Source organism: Gouania willdenowi, chromosome 21 (genome assembly GCF_900634775.1).
Source record: "Gouania willdenowi chromosome 21, fGouWil2.1, whole genome shotgun sequence".
In the NCBI taxonomy this organism is placed as follows: Eukaryota; Metazoa; Chordata; class Actinopteri; order Blenniiformes; family Gobiesocidae; genus Gouania; species Gouania willdenowi.
The window spans coordinates 2,263,877-2,284,689 of NC_041064.1; the positions used below are offsets into that span (position 1 = coordinate 2,263,877).

Genomic DNA, 20,813 nt, shown 5'->3' on the forward strand with positions numbered 1-20,813 from the left:
GTCAGCTCATGTGATAAAAAACCAGAAGAAGAACACACCGTCATCTCCAACTATGACACAGATTAAGTTAACTAATCAAATCTAGGATCAGACTAACGTCAGGTTCCTCTGAGCTAGCTCTAGGCTAGCTCTATGCTAGCTCCTCCACGGTTAGCATACAGTGTGTCACTGTCGTCGTCAGCCACAGAATGTTATTGTGTAAATCTGTCTGTGTGTGGTGAATCCGTGTGCCCGTCGTTCTTTGGTTATTAAAACCAAATTAAAATAACCAATGGTTATTTTTGTTTCACTGATTTAAATCCAAAACAGAAATACGGAAAAACCAAAAACCAGATCAGCAGTGTTTTTCTGGGTTTTAAAAAAAAATGAAATAAACTTGTTCTGAAGTCGACGACACCTGGTTTCCCTCCCCAGGTCCTGGACCAGGTCTCCTCACACAATAAGACTGTTTAGGATTTATTTCATGTTTTCATTCAGTCTGTGGATGTTTTAGCTCGTAAAAAGCTGCTCACATTTATGTTTTTTCGCGGTGTTACAATCTAAATAGTATCCAGATAATCTGGTGACTGACTATTAACTGTGAGGCTGGTGTGAGGAACAATAGATGTTAGAACTTCTACCATTTGACACTTTTGCAAAAACAATTACAGCTTTTTTTCAGGACAGAAAAATGTTTATTTTGTACGTTATAAATACCGCTAACAGCAACCGTCAACACACATGGAAGTTGATCACAAGAAATGAGGAACACCAGTAGAATCATTACACCACCTCTGGTTCCACATATATGTGCATGTTTTACGTAACATCCTTTTTTTGGGTTTTGATTTATTTATGTATTAATAACGTTTCAATTCACCAGGAATATGATTTATGTGTTGCTTCTTTTTATGTCCGGACTGGGAGCAAAACTCCGCCCAGTCACTAATTTGTCTGGATGCTATTTGGACCATAACATTGTTGGGTAAAGTTGGCAGATATTCACAGATTCAGACTTCCAGCATCAATAACTCTTTAATGAAACGTCAACGACACATAAATTACACGTCTACATCAGTCTGAGGTGGACAACATGATGCAAGATCATTTTTATAAAACGTTGTGTGTGGTGAGATTAAAACATCATCCTAGTTTCCCCGCAAACATTCAAATATCACACAAATAGAAGCAGATTTTATTTGAAAACAGAAAATATTTAAAGATGCCGCTTTGTTTTGATGAAATCGTCAGACACGAGGAAAAGAGGAGAGAGACTAAAGTCCAAGATGTACTGAAAAAGACCAAATACTGGTGGAATTAATTTTTAAAAATATCATCATGATGATGATCCTGGATGATAAAACATCCATGGAGGTTCAGAGAGGGATTTGGAAACTAAGGAGACACTGGGATAAACCTAAAATGTAGGAAGTTAAGATACATTTTCCATCATCTGGTCTCGACCTCATCACCTCCCGTCTCCATGACAACAGACAGAATAAAGCTCAGAGTCAGCATGGGACCATGTGACGTAAACTTTCACACTTATTTATTGAAGTGTATCTTTAATGATTATTTAAGATTCTTTGTTCATTTCTGTGAGGAGTTGTTTGTCATTGTTTCATTTACTGAGAGATTTTAAGAAGGTTTATATGAGATTGTAATAATGCATAATAAAAGTCTTTGTTTTAAAGAAAGAAATACATTTACAAACCTTTTGGACAATAAATATTTATTCATTTATCTACTATATTGTATTTTGCCGTTACAAAGTAGATTCAAGAAAACATTGAGTACTTGAAGAGGTCGACCCAAGTGTCCTCTTTATAGAACGTCAAAATATGGTCACGCACACACACACACACAGTTAACCACCAATCAATGACAAGTACTTCAGTAAAAAAGAAGCGTGTAATTAAAAGAGAAAGGAACCGTAGTGAAGGCCACTCAGTGGAGGTTTTTCTAAAAGAGAATAAGTGACGCTGGATTGAATAGAATAAAAATGTGCAAGTTTTTGCCTAATGTTTTTATCCACGTTTAGTCTTTTTTATTCATACATCTGCTACATTTTAAATGGAGCAGCCTGTGTGTTTCTGTTAAACATCTGCTCTGCTTTGGACAATGTCGTAATGAAGCGTTCACTGGCTGCGTTTGGATGACCCTAATTTAACCACCTTTGTAAAGTAACAAATAGTGACATTTTGATGGTATCTGGCCCAGCAGTTAGGGGGGAAAGTACAGAAATCCCTGTGGTGTTAGGGGTTGGTTGGTAGTAGAGCTTCCACAGGTGGACTTATAATATAAATCCTATTAAAACCTGCTGTCAGTGAGTCCAACACGTTCTGAAAAGTGAGAAAAACTAATTCACTTTAGTAGAACGAGGAGCCCTGACATGAGGTCACCACTTCACCTCCGTCGTTCTTTTTAATGCTTTTCCTTTCATTTCTCAGCTTTTACACCTCACAGCGTTTAAACTGGCCAGCATCTAAACACACACACACACACACACACACTGCTCAGTCCCAGTACGTTCACACGGCCGCCGATTAACAGGAGGAGAAATGAAAGTGAGAACATGAACTGAGATCTGCATCAAACGCTAATGTCAGCAGCACCTGAGCCTGTGGAACGTTGATGATTTTAACATCAGTATAAAATATAAAACAATGTCTGATTGAACAGGACAAACATGTTGTTGACATTTATTCCACTTAGAAAACATTATTGTGTTTGTCTCAAAATCTCCGCCCAACTGACATCCTGACATTTCTGATGTTTTCACATCATTACCATTGGTATTGGAAATTTTCAAAATCTAAATATCTCAAATATTTTTTTCAGACGTTTCCATATTGAAATGTGTGGTTAAAGCTCTATAGAAACACTTTTTACACAATTACATGTCACAGAACTTAACGTACCTGGTCACATGACCACTTCTCTCTGAGAAAACATGGCAGGGTACGTTCATATCACAATGATACATTATTGAAACTGTGATGAAACACAGCTACTGAAAGTCACAATAAAACAATGATGGACTACTGTACCAGTCTTTACTCAGGGGTCTATGATGGACTACTGTACCAGTCTCTACTCAGGACCCTATGATGGACTACTGTACCAGTCTCTACTCAGAGGTCTATGATGGACTACTGTACCAGTCTCTACTCAGGACCCTATGATGGACTACTGTACCAGTCTCTACTCAGGGGTCTGTGATGGACTACTGTACCAGTCTCTACTCAGGGGTCTATGATGGACTACTGTACCAGTCTTTACTCAGGGGTCTATGATGGACTACTGTACCAGTCTCTACTCAGAGGTCTATGATGGACTACTGTACCAGTCTCTACTCAGGGGTCTATGATGGACTACTGTACCAGTCTCTACTCAGGGGTCTATGATGGACTACTGTACCAGTCTTTACTCAGGGGTCTATGATGGACTACTGTACCAGTCTCTACTCAGGGGTCTATGAGTGCCTGCTGTTCTGGCTTCAGTTGGTCCCTGAACTGCTACGTGCTAACCACCAGAGCCTGTTTTAGCTTCTCTTCATTGGCTCCTGGTTCGTCTGAGAACTGATTTTAAGATGTCACAGTTTGTTTTTAAGGCATTACATGGGTTGGCACCCTCGTATGTTTCTGATCTTTGAATGGTTCACTGAGGTCTGCTGACCAGCTGCTCCTGGTTGTTCTATGGTCTAGACTGAAAACTATAGGAGATGGGACCTTCTCTGTAGTTGGTCCTAGACTTTGAAACACATTACACCTCCTTATCAGGACTGTTGATACTTTTAAAACTCGTTTAAAAACCCATTTATATACTGTGGCTTTTAAACCAGACTGAAAACTGGCATTTTTTAGTTCTTTGTTTGTACATTTTGTAACATCTGTACAACACTTTGGTCAATGTCTGTTGTTTTGAAATGTGTGACTTGACTTCATTCAGAATTTAAAAGTAACTTGTAACCGTGACATTTAGAACACAGATAATGTCTTTATCAATAGGATAGGAAACAGTGTAAGGTACAGCATGTGATCATGTCATGTTTGTAATAGAACCCACAACCTAATCTATGTATTAATACTACTGAAGAATCATGTGAGAGTGAAAGAACGACACTAGACATACGGTTTCCTCTCAAGTTTCTAAAAGAAAGGAAAACAACTGAAGTAAACTCCTATAACTACCCTGTGGGTGAACGTTCTGGTGAGAGAACGCTCCAAGAATGTAATCAGATTCCTTTTCTGTGCTGGATAAACAGAGCCATGAGGAATGGTTCTAGGGTTTCCAGCTTTGGTTTGGTGTGATGTCACAAAGTGAGCGCACGTCCGTCAGCTTCAATCATCGGCCCCTCTGGGACTCGTGTTGTGTTGACTTTAAGTAAATCCAACCTGGCAACCAGCAGCCATCGTGTGATGAATAATAGGGAAACGTGTGATTATTAGTCAGTGCAGTGGTGTTGGCTCACAGAGAAAGTGACTCAAGTGTGTGTTTGACTGTGGTTAACGAAGGCAAAGTGAGCGCGAGGCGGATCTAAAGCATGTTGGTGATGAATGGCGTCCATTGATTCCATCTCCTAGTGAAGCTGACTTCCTTTACACAGAGCCTCGTGCTTGTCTCTCTCTATGAACTCTCTCTCTTTGGCTGCGTTTGTGTGCGAGAACATGCGCACACGCTGATGGATTGGACGTGAACAAAAGAAACCCGTCCAAGAAGAGGAATTACACTGCCCCCCCCCCCCCCCCCCCCGGTGGGGGCGACGTCATCTCAGAGCTGTTTGTGTGAAGTTAATTAGAAGTGAGCGATCGTTTCGATGTGTGAAGGCGAAGGTCACGTTTATGTCGACAAAAAGGCTCAAAGTGAGGGAAACTCCTCACGCTGACCTTCTGCTAACGGAGACGTGTTGTGACCTGGATGCACGGCGGTGGTGCCATCAGTGCCAGATCTCCAGAAGAGGGATGAAGCAGTAATGTCATTTATTTATAAGACTCTGTTAACGTTGGTTCCCAGGGACGAGGAAGGAAAGTGAGATAAAAGCCATCGACCAATGGGGTGTCAGCCTGTAGAGAGGCTGCTAGCGCTGATAACGGATGAGAACATGAGCTCCTGATCCTCATCATTTTATTTATCTGAGGTTAGAAAAAGAAGGTGGAACTGGTTTTTTTTTTTACAACATTGATGCTCTTTAAATTAGCAAAATGAAGCTACATTTCTCTGATGTCTAAATGTACTTATTAGTAGATCTATGCCTAACAAAACACATTATTTTGTGCCATATCTACTTTACAGTTTTAGAGCCTGTGTTCCTCCATCTTTAAATCATGTGATTGATGATGTCACATGGCCCCACTGCCTGTAAACATCCCATTGTTTTCTATTGGAGTGAAACATTCAGCCTGATTTATAGATCATATAGTAGGTTTTTCAGTCACAATAACTATTTGTGCTGTTTTTCTTTGATCTAAATAATCAGCAAAAGTTAAAGATGTCGATGTAAACCTCTTGTTTACTGAGAGAGAATAAAAACAGTTGTGAGCCAAAAAAAATTCTGTTACCACAGGGGGCGACAGTTCCAACTCTGTGGTTTGGTAGTAGACAATGAAGCAGAGAAGAAGAGCTCTCCCAAGAGACATTTACTCTCCCTTAAACAGTGCGCTGACACACTCTGGTGGCTGAAGTTAGTGAGTAAATCACGGTCTTTGCATCCCTAATAATATAATAAAAAATAACTGACCTTTTATAAAGGAAACGTAATGTTTCTTTGTGTCATAAATTGGTAGACATAATAAAATATTAAGCAAAAGTCGTGCCTTGGAATTTTTTAATATATATTAAAAGTACTGCAAAATAAAAAAGAATCTAGAAAAAAAAAATGCACAAAAGTACTCTTTACACTTAGATTAAAGCTTGTAACTTATAGAAATTGAGTTTTCAACCCATTTTTTGGGTCCCGACCCACCAGTTGAGGACTGTTACCATCTGTCATTCATACCTGCAGTAACTGTTCAGCACACGCTCTTTTGTACTTTCACGTAGCATTCTAGCTTTAGCATCTGAAGCGCTAGCCTTACAGTTTAACCCAAACGTTCACTGTTCAACTCTTCCAAAGGGACAAAAACTGACGATGACACAATATATCATTATAAACAACTCTGAAACTGCATCAATTCATCCAACAGCAATGTTTACAGGCTTTTATTATGAAATATGACAAAGTTAATGCCATTTTTTCCAGAAGAACCAGTTGTGGTTTCTAAAATCTCCAAATTGACTTTGAAACAACAAAGTTTCCACAAAAACATGAGATTTCTTCTTTTCTTTTGTACTTTATTTTTCCAACCAAAGAGTTTTGAAATGGATCAATACAAACACAGTGTTTACTGTAGCAAAGCTTTTGGCTCTAACTTTATAACTCTACAACTGTAAACGTGACTCTTTGTTCTTACCTTAAAGTCACAGATGCACGTCACCATGTTCCCGATCCGTAGACACTCCCCGTCAAACTTACACGTGTTGGTGTCGCACAGGAACAGGTCAGTGTCACGGTCATCAAAACCTGCAGGAGCAACGAGAGCCAATCAGTGACGAGAACAAAACACCATAGACCACCTGTATCAAACTCAAGGCCCGGGGGCCAAATCCGGCCATTTAGAGCATCCATTCGGCCCGCAGGAGACAGTAAAAATGACAGAGAAAACATGAATTATTGTGTAAATTACCAAATAATCCAAATGTAGAAATCTCAAATTCACCAATTTAATGACTCTACAATATTTTGCTGATTTACTTTGTTAATATCACATGAATGCAGTCAATTTTAATAGTAAATTGTGGAAAGAACTCTGATTTTTACCACAAATCTTGCAATTTCTCACAAACAATTTCACAAAATTCCTTGAAATTACACAACATTTGGTTACAAAGTCAAGAATTTTTGAAGTGAAGATCCAGCAGGGACTAAAATTCAAAACTCGGGCACAATTGATGATAAGATTCTTTTTCCGAAACCTAAAATCTGCGTCCGGATTGAGATCAAACTGGTCCATATTTGGGTCTGAACTAGAATGAGTTTGACACCTGTCGTAGACGCTTTGATCACACACTGTGCCGTTTTAAAAAGAGCGTAATAATAATCATGCAGACCTTGTCCTCAGATGTCACCATGATGAAGCACATCTTAAAACGTGCACGAGGAGAAACAAAGAGCATGTTTTTATTTGGTCGTTAAACCAGAGCGAGTCTGTGCTACTGCAGACTGTGTGTGTGTGTGTGTGTGTGTTTAGTGAGTTGGTGCGTTTTGGCACCACAATTACACCAGGAGTTCTCAACCTTGGGGTCAGGACCACATTTGGGGTCACGAGATGCCTTCAAGAGATTAAGAATATTTGAGCCTATTTTTACAATTTTTCTGCAATTCCACCAAACTCACCATATTTTAACATATTTTCATCACTTTTTCTTGCCATATTTTTGCTCCTTTTATTGTATTTTTGCTACATGTCTCCCATTCCACCACTTTTCCACCAAATGTCACTTTTAACCTCTTTTCATCATATTTCATGATTTATTTTGCCAATTTAAGCACATTCACCATTTGCAATGGCCATTATTTCCAAGTTCAAACAAATTTTAGCAACTTTGAACCAAATTGTTGTTTTTTTTGGTCACTTTGAACCATTTTATTAGTGAATAAAACCATGATTTCCATCTTTAAGATGACTATAATAATAATAATAATAAACGTTCCTGGATAACAGTGGATATTATTCAGATGAATAAATAAATGTGGTTATCACAGATTCATAGAACAATGGACCATCATTTTAATGACTTTATGGATGGACCCCAAAAATCTCTCCTTTATTCCCCCTTATAGATGGTCCTGTCTCCACATGACTGTTCTTCAATGTTCATGTCTGTGTTCAACCACCTTCAGCTACAGTGGGGGTCCCCGCTCTCTGGGACCTTTATTTTGAAAAGGTTTGTGAACAACTTTGTCCTGCAGAGGCCGAGCCCACGTCTGATCTGATTCAGGCTGTTAGTGATCTTAAATGACTCCAGCTAAAGCCTCCTGAATCAAATCAGCGAGTCATGTGACCATGAGGCTGTATAGACTGTAGCTTGAGGCTATTAGCTTTACCTGCTCTGATTGCTCACAAAGAGCCGCTCTAAGTGCATGTCAGCGTTGTGCACAGAGCAGATCATCAGGGCAGAGTTATGAAGCTGGGACACATGGATGGTTTCTAGTTCACATGGAGAACACAGTGGGAAGCTGCTCTGTATTCAAAGAGTCCTAATAATCCCTCACTGTAGGTTGGATATGACGCAGGACACAAACATTGTCAGTTTGACAAAAATCTCAACCTCCATAAGCGTGTGTTTAAAGTGCTACGACCTCTGATTAATTATTTAAAATTATCCATAATTCATTTCACACAGCGATAGATTTTGATTGGAGTTATTATTGGTAGAATTGCACATATTTGTCACTTTTTCTAGACCACATATACCAAACCCAGCACTTTAGCAGCCGATTCGGGGCGCACAAAGACGTAAAAATGACAGAAAAAACTTGTGATGGCCTCAAGTAAAAGATGTTCAACATTGGCTAGTGGTGAAATAACACAAAGTTTGTGTCCAAAATAAAAACGAAGAAGTCATATAAAGAACTGTTTCATATCCCAATAAAGAGTAACATTTATACTATACATTACAACAGATCAGATGTTTTATTACATTCCCACATACAGTTATGGGCCAACGAAAATAGTTAAAAAGAAGTATTTTGTTCATATTTCCAGAGCGTGTGAGTCTAGAACCAATGCATATCTGACTAATCATTAGTGATGTGAACAGTCTATGTTCATAGCTCTATACTGATCACATTACAGGGAGCTGAGACATATGCTAAGTAGTTTACTGAACATGTTCCAGACCCAAACACACTGACTTTGTGACTATTTAGAGGAGCTGACATGTCCACCAGATATATAGGATGTATAGCAGATCTATTTCTATATTCTGAGAGAGTGGGTGGAGCTTATTACTATACCATATTTAGCTTTCTATGTGATGGAGTTACAGATGTATTGAAAAAATAAATTCTTCATCTCTCAAAAACTATTTATCCAATCAAACTAAAAATGTACAGTGTGAATATTGAATTAAGACCTACTGTAAGTGTGTGGGTCATTTCATTTGTTGAGATCACATAAAATGAGCCCTAAATTATTCCACAAAATTTCCCCAAATCCAATGAAAAAATGGTCACAAAACCATAGAAAATGTGAGTGAAGATCCTGCAGTAACTGATATCTGTGTCATGATTGGATGTTGTTGGTCCTTTACACACTTTACATATTATCCCTGGAATTGTAAATTGGGACACATTAATGTTGAAATGACTTGTTTTCTCTGCCTATAATCTGGGGCCCACTTAAGGTCAAACTGGTCGTGGTGACACTAAGTGAAAAAAGGCATGTTTGATATTTTTGTAAAACATGAATGTGAGGCATTTCTGTGTCATGTTGGGGCAAGATTTTAGATAAAAACCCGGGTCAGATTGATTTTTCCGTCTCAGAAGGTGAATTCCATCTTCTATGGATTTGTTCTGAGGAGCACATGGAAGGCAAACTGGGTAGAGTAACGTTTGGGTAGAAATCTATCTACTCATCGATCTATACGCTTGTTCCAGTTATCCAAAAGCCCTCACACAGAGATACGAGCACGTAACTTTTTGCATCGTTTGTCGTTACCTTTGAACAACCCGACGCTCCGTATTTCCATCTTCTACCTTTAAGTAGAACCAAATATTCTGACTGTTCCCACCTCAGCATTAAAAGCCTTTTTTCCTCTGCTCTCACTGTGCTCTGCTTTTTTCAACATAAACTAAAAACTTTTCTGTGGAAAAGTTATGAGAAAGCCTGTGGATATATTCGTTTAAGCAACAATGAACATAAAACGGCAGAGATAACGGCATAAGAGCCACCATTTTCTCTGCCTGTTGAGTTTCTAAACACCAGCTTAAAGAGATCCTCCACTCTTTTACAGATGTTCTTATTAGTAGATCTATGTCTAACAAAACACATTATTATGCACAACATTTAGTAGCTTTTTCAGTCAAAATAACAACTTGTGCTGCTTTTGGAAAAGTTAAAGATGTCAATGTAAATCTCTTTTGATTACAGAAAAATGATAAAAACAGTTGTGACCTGAAAAAACATTTGTGACGGCAGAGAAGAAGAGCTCTCCAAAGGGACCTTTACTCTCCCTTAAACAGTGCGCTGACGCGCTCTGGTTTATAAAGTTAAGTGAGCAATCACGGACAGTTGAAGACACACAAACCTTGAGAATAAAAGTCCTTATGGGTGGGAGCGCTTCAACAGTCCATGGTTACTTGCTAACTTCAGCCACCAGAGCGGGTCAGCACACTGTTTAAGCTAGAGTAAGGCTACGTCTCAATACACACACTAGCGCCCCTCAGTTGCACGCTCCGGGTCAAGGTATTGGCGCGCAGCCTAAAGGTCCAGATAGGAGAGCTCTTCTTCTCTGCTTCATTGTCTACTACCAAACCTCAGAGTTGGAACTGTTGCCCCCTGCGGTCAGAACTGTTTTTATCCTCTTTCTGTAAACTAAAGAGGTTTACATCGACATCTTGAACTTTTCCTGATTATGTAGAGCAAACAAAAGCAGCACAAGTTGTCATTTTGAGTGAAAAGCTGCTAAATGATCTAAAAAGCTGCTAAATGATCTAAAAAGCTGCTAAATGAGCTAAAAAGCTGCTAAATGATCTAAAAAGCTGCTAAATGATCTAAAAAGCTGCTAAATGAGCTAAAAAGCTGCTAAATGATCTAAAAAGCTGCTAAATGAGCTAAAAAGCTGCTAAATGATCTAAAAAGCTGCTAAATGAGCTAAAAAGCTGCTAAATGATCTAAAAAGCTGCTAAATGAGCTAAAAAGCTGCTAAATGATCTAAAAAGCTGCTAAATGATCTAAAAAGCAGGCTGTAGTCTAATTTTTTAAAGGACATTTCAAAGATTTTAGGCCAAAGTTGTAAAACAGTGGAGGATCCCATTAAACATCACTGACCATTGAGTAAAAACTGTATCATTAATTCAGAAGACACAATTATGGTTAAAAAAGACAGTGACAACATTTGTGAAGAAAATCTAAAAACTGAGAAGAAAACTGTAATTTTTAACAAAACTGCTCAATAAAATCTCACAGTTTATGATTGCATATTCTTAAGGAGGAGAAGTGAAAGAACTGATGAGGACACAAACACTTCCAGTGAAAAAGAAAACATTAAGTGAGGTGATGAAGTAAGATGATGATGACGAGGAGACGAGCCTGGAGTTAAAGTGGAATCAATAGCTGTGGATGAACATCAAAGCCGCTCGCCTTTGATGTCCAAAGAGCAGCAACACATCTTTTTGTTTCTCTAAAGCTCTCTGAGCCTCAAGGTAAACTCATTCACATTCTGAAGAAATGCAGATAAAGCCATTATTTGTATACGAGGCAATGATGAGAAGATTAAAGTTTAAACACAAACTCCAACGCCTGGAACCTAAAATCCATGTTCCTATTCTAGGACACAGCTTCCTCTTCTCAGAGGCCTAAAGAATAAAAAAACCTCCTAAGTGTAACACCTGCAGTTCTTTTCCACTGTGAAAAGCCCTTCTTGGCATGAAAACAGCCAATCAGTGCCTAGAAGAGAAACCCACGGCGACAAAAACCAGTCGTTTGCCAGAACGTAGAGTGAGTGACCATAAAGTGTGAGCGCTATATATACAATCATCAGCCATGGAGAGCCACACACACACGCACACGCACACGCACACGCACACACACACACACACACACACACACACACACACACACACACACACACACACACACACACACACACACTTTGAAAACAGACGAACCATCAAACAGAGAAACAATCAAACCTGACGTAACTTTACATGTGAATGAGAAACAGCTGTAGGACGACAAGATCTATATCCATTAAAAATGCTCTAGATGTAGAGCAGTCATCCTCCTCATTGGTTAGCCCAACTTTGGGGTCACAATACTCTGACAGGGGGTCACCAGATGCCTTCAAGAAACTAAGAATATTTTTCATTTCAGCCCATTTTTGTTTATTTTTACCATTTTTCTGTAACTTCACCAAACTCATCATTATTTTGCTCCTTTTTATGTATTTTTACTACATTTCTCCCATTCCTGACACTTCTACATCACATTTTAATGACTTTTCTACACATTTTTTCCACTTTCCAGACATGTTCAGCACTTATAAACCATTTATATCACTTTTACACCTAATGTCACATATGTTGACCCATTATTGTCACTTTTAACCAATTTTTACGATATTTCAAAATTACTTTTGCCAATTTAACCACATTCATGATTTGTAATGCTTGTTATTTTCCAGTTTAAACTAATTGTTCCAATATTGAAACTTTTAAACCCTTTTTACCATTTTTTCTCTGTTTTTGTCCACTCTAATTTCTAACGTTTAACCAATGTCTGTGGTTTTTAAATTCCTATTTCACCACCTTTTCCACCATTTTTGGTCACTTTGAACCCATTTTATTTCTGATTAAAAGAAGGATTTACATCTTTAAGATGAATATATACTATCTTGTACTTTTTTTTTAATTTTTTTACCTTTTTTAAATAAATGTTACCTATTTGACCCAATGGGTTTGTGTTATGTTACTTTTGTGTATTTGGTTATTTTTGTTTTATTTTCCTTTTCACTTTATGCTTTATAAAACATGCTCTGTAAACTTGTGTCCTTATTTAAGCTACAGTGTGTCGTGTAGTGACCTTAAAGTACACGTACACCCACAGGTTTTTACTTACCTACCACTAGGGGAAAACTCAAAAAATGCCCTGATTATGGACGTCACTGATCTAATCTCAGCCAAAAGCAAAATTCAATTACGATGGCCAGTGTTCAATCCATGGAGGGCAGTCGCTCTGACATTTTACATTACATTTAAATACTTAGACTCACATGTGAAGAGTGAGGCTAGGATCAATAAACTACATTACTTTATACCTGATCATATATGGATTCGGCAGAAAAAAGTGGTTTTAGGCTTGAGCTATGCTTTAGAGTCACCCAAATAATACACATAGTGATTTTTACCAAAACAATCAAATCACTGTCCTGTAAGCTACAAACTAGTTCATTACCTTTTAAATATTGTGTCCAAATGTCGCGTAAACGAGGAAAACCAGCTAACAGGAATATGCAGAAGCATTTATCTACACTGTGGGAAAAAAAACTCTTTGGTGAAGCGTATGATTTATTACAGATTTAAGCTTTACCTATAATATTACAGGAGAATATCTAATAACGACACATTCTACAGTTCAGCTTCATGCAATGGTTTTTATAAGATGAATATAAAATCTAAAAGAGAAAGTTTTGGGCTGATTATCAGCGATCAGCGTTTGTGTATTTTAGGAAAGACTTGATAAACACGCAGCACTTGAAGGAAGACAGTTTGATTGCTCTCCCTTCATTAAGATGAAGGATTAAGATTGTTTTTTTTTTTGTTTTTTAATTATAAATGCTGCAGAAGTGAAGCTGAAACCACAAGACAGTTTACTTTAGTGCCTCGACACTCGTCCAATCAGAGGAGTTGTGTGTTCTAAAGAGAACGTGCTCTGAAACAGAGATTCTTTAGTCAAGAGACAGATAACTTTGAGTTTAGAGTACTTAATGGATAGAAGAAGAAGAAGAAGAAGAAGAAGAAGAAGAAGAAGAAGAAGAAGAAGAAGAAGAAGAAGAAGAAGAAGAAGAAGAAGAAGAAGAAGAAGAAGAAGAAGAAGAAGAAGAAGAAGAAGAAGAAGAAGAAGAAGAAGAAAGCATTGAAACCACAGCTGGGTTTGTCCTGTTCCACTACCATCATGAATAGAAGCTCAGATAAGCTTTAGAATCACCGCAGATCATAATTGAAGTACAGAAATAAACTGTAATAAAATAAATCCAGTGTAAACTCTGAATAACTAGGTTTACCCTCATTTTAGCACATTTACCATAAACAACAAGTTTAACACATTGCAGCATTAAAAGGATCCTCCACTGTTTTTACAAGTTTGGCCTAAAATCTTTAAAAAGTCTTTATTAGTAGATCTATGTCTAATAAAACACATTATTATGCACTATATTCATTTTATTACCTTTTATAAATAGGTCTACTTTACAGTGTTAGAGCTTGTGTTCCTCCATCTTGAAATCACATGATTGATGATGTCACACGGCCCCACTGCCTATAAACATCTCATTGTTTTCTATTGCAGTGAAACATTTAACCTGATTTTTAGATCATTTAGTAGATTTTTAGATCATTTAGTAGATTTTTCAGCCACAAGAACAACTTGTGCTGCTTTTGGTTGATCTGAAAAACCAGGAAAAGTTAAAGATGTTGATGTAAACCTCTTATTTACCAAATGAGGATAAAACAGTTGTGGCCCCAAAAAAACCTATGACCGCAGGTGATTTGGTAGTAAACAATGAAGCAGAGAAGAAGAGCTCTCCAAAGGAACCTTTACTCTCCCTTATACAGTGTGCTGACACGCTCTGGTGGCTAAAGTTACGGTGAGGTGAGTAAATCAAGGACAGTTAAGGACTCCCGCCCCTTCTATTCCTGTGACTTCAAATCAATACTAATAAACCAATTATTGTTCTTCAAGCACAAACAGAGCAGAGTTTGTTTGAACTGAAATTATTTAGTTCAGTGGTTCCCAAACTGGGGGACACGCCCCCTACAAAGGGGCACTTCCTTAGTAAAGAGCTTTATTATTGTTTTAAAATATGTCAGTGCAAACTGTGTTGTTTTTATGAGATTTTAAATTGAACAGTGTGTTTTTTTTTCGTCTAAAAACAAACTTCTATGTTGAGGAAATAAAAAAAAATAGGTTTAGTGTTTGGCTCCAATGGCCCCAGGATATTCTTAAGTATTCTTGTATAAAATGTGGTCGTTATAATGCTATATTTAACATTTCTATTATAGGGCTGACCTTCAATTCCTTGTTTATTCCCATTGAAAGTTACTAACTTTAAAAGTAATTCCTGTACTTTTCCAACCCTTCTAACCACACAAGCTACTAAACATGTGCCTCAGTGACGCTCAATCCACTTAAACAAATTCAACACCTTATCAGACAAACGCTACGATTCAGTGAATTCTAAGAAATGCTCAAAACAAACTTCAACCTCTCAAACCCAGACATGTGAGGGACTGGAACTAAAGCCAGTAGGAGATGATTGGACTAAACCAACGCTACTTACAAAGGAACTGATGGTGGAACTTTACTTCATCTAAGGTTGAAGAGGCTCCAATCAGCAGCTCACTGAGTCCAGGTGACCCAAGGACGTCTAACGAGCCACGCCCCCTCATCCTCATTGGCTGGAGTACCTTTGATAGCACTGCATTAGGCCAGGGGTTTTCAACCTTGGGGTCAGGACCCCATTGGGGGTCACAAGACACTGGCAGTGAGTCACCAGATTCTTTCAAGAAACTAACAATTTAAACCCATTTTTGCTTATTTTTACCCTTTTTCTGCAACTTTTTTCCCACTTTCCAGACATTATCAGCACTTATATACTGTATGTTGACCCGTTACTGTCACCATATTTCATGCTTTTTTTTTTGCCAATTTAACCAGATTCACGATTTGTCATGTCCATTATTTGCCAGTTTAAACTAATTGTTCCATTATTGAACCATTTCAGTCCCATTTGACCACTTTTCTCTTATTATTAATATAATCATTATCAGTATTATCATAATCATAATCTTTATTTATTTTCACAAGTTTTTCCAAGCACCAAATTACAGATCTCACTACTTTGAGGAGATTGACTTAAAACCTGCAAGAATTTAGTTACATTTGCAGAATTTTAGAAAAATAGTGCAAATGAGAAAAAGCTGAGTCTCCACGTGTATCAGGGACATGTTTGAATGTGTACATTTAGATAGACTGAGAAACGTAGAATGTACTCAGTGATTCATGTTTTCTCTCTAACTTTTACTTTACAAACACAATCATTCAACAAAGAGACCAAAATGGATTCTCTGATGGGCCTGATTTGGCCCACAAACCTCGGGTTTGACACACGTGCTCTCTGGAGGATGTTGATATGTGTTGTTTATTCCGTCTAAGAGGTTTCAGAAAACGTAGACTTCCTTCCTGTTCCTGTTCCTGTTCCTGCCTGAGGAAAGAACTGTAGCTAAATAATTAACCAAAACAAGCTGAGGGCTATCAAATATTGATTAGGTGATGTTTATGTGCTAATGATTAGGATGAAGAGCCCAGCACTCACATGTCTGAGAGGAGACATGATGAGACTCTATCTCAAGGGTTCTCAAACTTGGGGTCAGGACTCCATCTAGGGTCGCGAGACACTTGGAGGGGGTCACCAGATGCTATATAAAGGATATTTTCTGAACAATTTGAGCGTATTTTTGCTTATTTTTACCATTTTTCTGGAACTACACCAAACTCACCATATCTTAACCTATTTTCATCACTTTTTCTTGCCAAATTTTTGCTCTTTTTAATGTATTTTTGCAACATTTCTCCCATTTCTGACACTTCTACATCACATTTTAATGTCTTTTCTGCACATTTTTTCCACTTTCCAGACATGTTCAGCACTTATAAACCCTTTCCCCCACTTTTACACCTAATGTCACATGTTTTGATCCATTATTGTCACTTTTAACCTCTTTTCACCAGATTCCATGATTTTTTTTTTTTTTTTTTTTTTTTTGCCAATTTAACATTTGTTATTCCCATTATTTGCCAGTTTAAACTAATTATTCCAATATTGACACTTTCAACCTTTTTTTTTTTCCTTTTTACTACTTCTTCTGTCCATTTTCGCGAACTCTAATTTGGAACATTTAACCAATTTCTGAGGTTTTCAAAATCCGATTTCACCACCTTTTCCACCATATTTGGTCACTTTTAACCCATTTTATTTCTGATTAAAACACACATTTACAACTTTAAGATGATTATATATTATGGGCCAAATAGCACTGCTCTATATATCTCTCCGTCACACACACACACACACACACACACCTGTTTTAAGCAGCGCTGCTGAATAATGAAGGTGCCGTAAATAATAAATAAAGGAGCACACACACACACACACACACACACATACACACACACACATGGCAGTGAGACATCCTCTGTTGACCTCACTCATGCTGGGAGCCAAATGTCTCTGCTTTCTACTTTGCAACAGGTTTAAAAGTGTTCAGCCTTCATCGTGTGTGTGTGTGTGTGTGTGTGTGTGTGTGTGTGTGTGTGTGTGTGTGTGTGTGTGTGTGTGTGTGAGGAAGTCGTCAATCATCTCCAGTTTTCTGCAGATTCCTTAAATTAGCTCCACCAGATTGAATTTACATATTTCCCACACATCACTATCAAACCACCGTTCAATTATCACATGTTCTTTCCACAGTTATTAGCAGAAAACAAGTATTTCACTTCTTTCCAGAAAAAAAAAAAAAAACGATAAAAAGATGGACGTTGTTTATTGGACTAAACCAAATATTGGTGAAATCCATGTTTTTTTCCACAGTCATGAATTTTTTAAAGCACACAATCAAGTATTTATCTCTGAAATCAGATGAAACCATGCAGTCAGTGGAAGAACTGTGGCCACATAATAAAGACAAACAGAAGAACCATCTTTGTCAGGACAACATTCAACACTTGTTCAAGCACAAGTGAAGCCTCAGTGTGTGGCTCTAAAGCAGCGGTTCTCAACTTTATTTAGGCCGTGATCACCAAAATAAAGAACATTGAAGAACAGTCATGTGGAGACAGGACCATCTATAAGGGGGAATAAAGGGGAGAGATTTTTGGGGTCCATCCATAAAGTCAGTAAAATGATGGTCTATTGTTCTATGAATCTGTGATAACCACATTTATTTATTTATCTGAATAATATCCACTGTTATCCAGGAATGTTTATTATTATTATTATAGTCATCTTAAAGATGGAAATTATGGTTTTAATCACTAATAAAATGGGTTCAAAGTGACCAAAAACCAAAGAAATTGGTTAAAAGATGCTAATTGTGGGTAATGGAATTTAAACATATTTGGAAAATTAGTTTGAACTTGGAAATAATGGGCATTGCAAATTGTGAATGTGGTTAAATTGGTAAAAATAAACATAAAAGTTTAAAAGTGACACAATAATGGGTCAACATTTGTGACATTAGGTGTAAAAGTTGTGAAAAGGGTTTATAAGTGCTGAACATGTCTGGAAAGTAAGAAAAATGTGCAAAAAAAGGCATTAACATGTGATGTAGAAGTGTCAGAAATGGGAGAAATGTAGCTAAAATACATTAAAAGGAGAAAAAATATGGCAAGAAAAAGTGATGAAAATAGGTTAAAACATGGTTTATTATTATTATAGTCATCTTAAAGATGGAAATCCTTGTTTTAATCACAAATAAAATGGGTTAAAAGTGACCAAAAACCACAAAAATTGGTTAGAAGTGGCTAATTGTGGGTAATGGAATTTCAAAATGTAGAGAAAATTATTTTAAACTTGCAAATAATGGCCATTACAAATCGTGAATGTGGTTAAATTGGCAAAAATAAACATAAAAGGTTTAAAGTGACAATAATGGGTCAACATTTGTGACATTAGGTGTAAAAGTGGTGGAAATGGTTTATAAGTGCTGAACATGTCTGGAAAGTGGAAAAAATGTGCCTTAAAGTGTCAGAAATGGGAGAAATGTAGCAAAAATATATTAAAAGGAGCAAAAATATGAAAAGAAAAAGTGATGAAAACAGGTTCATTTCAGGTGACTCCATTTTAATTTCAGGCGAACCCACATGGGGTCTCGGCCCCAAGGATGAAAAACACTGATTTACTTCTTCTCACACATTACAAAATAAATAAATAAATAGTATCTCATGCTATTTTGTACTTGTAAAGGTGAAGTTTGTGATTATTGATTTTGTGATATATAGTGATGTATATTGTATTGTGATTTATAAGATGCATTGTGAATTTTTTCATATCGTCGGATTTATGGCAATGTACAGCCCTACATCCAATAGGGAATAAATGATCCTGAATGCTCGGGAATGTTTGGTTTGTGTGTGTATTTTTATTTGCTTTATTCAGATTATTATTTATATTATTATTTATATTATTATTATTATTATTATTATTATTATTGGTCCTCACACAGCTCGTGTCTGCGCTGTGTGAGGACTCAGAGAAGCGGAGCTATTTTAAGGCTCCAGACTTGGACAGGCTGCAGGAGGGGAAATAAATAAATGGCATGAGGCACAGTCGGCTGCTTTCCAACGGAAGGAGAGGCTCTGCAGAACCAATCTGATACTAGTGCTGCTATGAGTGCTCCTGGTTACTACCAGGTTACTACCAGGTTACTACCAGGTTACTACCAGGTTACAACCAGGAGCTGAACCAGAACCTGCATTGGGGTGTGAAGGGTTAAAGTTGGTGCAGGTTCTGGTGTTGACTAGAATAAAAAAGGTGCAGCAGTGAGACTGTGGCGCATCCTGTGCAATGGTCATTATATGTAATGTGTCATGATATCATGCATCAGCATCAGTGCAGAGACAGGATCGCACGCAGCGAGGACGCGCCGTGCGCACCAGAAACGTGAAAAACTTTCACGGACCTCCAGTTTTCCACCGCATGCGTTGCTCCGTATCTGCTGCGGAACCGCTACGGAGCGGATAGTGATAGGTGTCCAATAAAAGTCTGCTGCTGCTGCTGCTGCGTAACAGCGACAGTAACATAGTGACAGTGACACGCACTCACCGGAGCAGTTCCATCCGGTGGGCGTCTGGCAGTCGCTGAGTGAGGACGGGAACGCGCGCAGCTGCTCCACAGGTAACGTAGCGAGGAAGGACACGAGCGTGATCCGCAGCCAGCCGCCCGCCGCCGCCGCCCCCGCCCTGTCGCTCCAGCGGCTCCAGCGGCGCAGCGGACCCATGTTTCCTCACAGGCGAGCCGAGACCCACGCGCTCACACGCGCACCGCCGCCGAACATTCCGTGCGCCCCATGAAAAAGCGCAGTGAGCCAAAGGGGTTCCGCCCGATCCACAGAAGGAAGGAAGGCTCCGGGGTACCCGATGAGAGGAGGGGGGGAGGGGGGAGGGATGGAGAAAAGTTGGAAAGGCGAGAGGACTTGGTTGGATGCTGAGGGATGAGCGGGATGAGCGGGAGAGGAAAAGAAACAAGAGAAAAATATGTTGTGATAAAAAAAAAGAAAAAAAAAGAAAAAAGCGAGTCAGGAGCCGCAGAAAGTGAGAGAATGAAGAAGTATCCAAAAAAGACCAGAGGAGAGATAGAATCCACAGGGTGAGAGCAGCGCGAGGCAGCCGTTCACTCTCTGTATGTGAGACACTGCGTTCAGTCACAGCATCTCTCTCTCTCTCTCTCTCTCTCTCTCTCTCTGGTCACGTGGAGTTCGGTGAGTGGAGTTAGGGGGCGCCCCTCCCTCAGCTACTGTTAAAATTTAATAGCTCACCTCCCGCTGGATAAATGTTAAATGTAAAATTTAAATGCAAAATCTATATCTAAATGTTAAATCTAAATGTCAAAAAATGTATCTCAATGTTAAATATTAAATAATAAATCTAAATGTAACTGTTATATCTAAATCTAAAATATCAAATATAAATCTAAATGTTGAATGTAAAGGCTTACTTTAAAACCAAAATCAAAAATCTATATGTATATGTTTATTCAAAATCTAAAAACATATGTTCAATCTAAATCTAAATTAATAT

The 20,813-nt window shown here is 38.1% G+C and overlaps 1 protein-coding gene across 1 annotated transcript in view; it reads right to left on the reverse strand.

Annotated features, from left to right (window-relative positions):
- LOC114455064 (tomoregulin-2-like) overlaps positions 1-20,418 on the reverse strand; it is a 50,225-nt gene extending 29,807 nt beyond the window's left edge. Inside the window, exons 1-2 of the mRNA XM_028436072.1 lie at positions 19,840-20,418; positions 6,432-6,541 (exon numbers count right to left, since the gene is read on the reverse strand). Coding sequence (XP_028291873.1) covers positions 6,432-6,541; positions 19,840-20,014 — 285 coding nt within the window. The 5' untranslated portion in view covers positions 20,015-20,418. The remainder of the gene's footprint in view (positions 1-6,431; positions 6,542-19,839) is intronic.
- Positions 20,419-20,813: the final 395 nt, after the last annotated feature.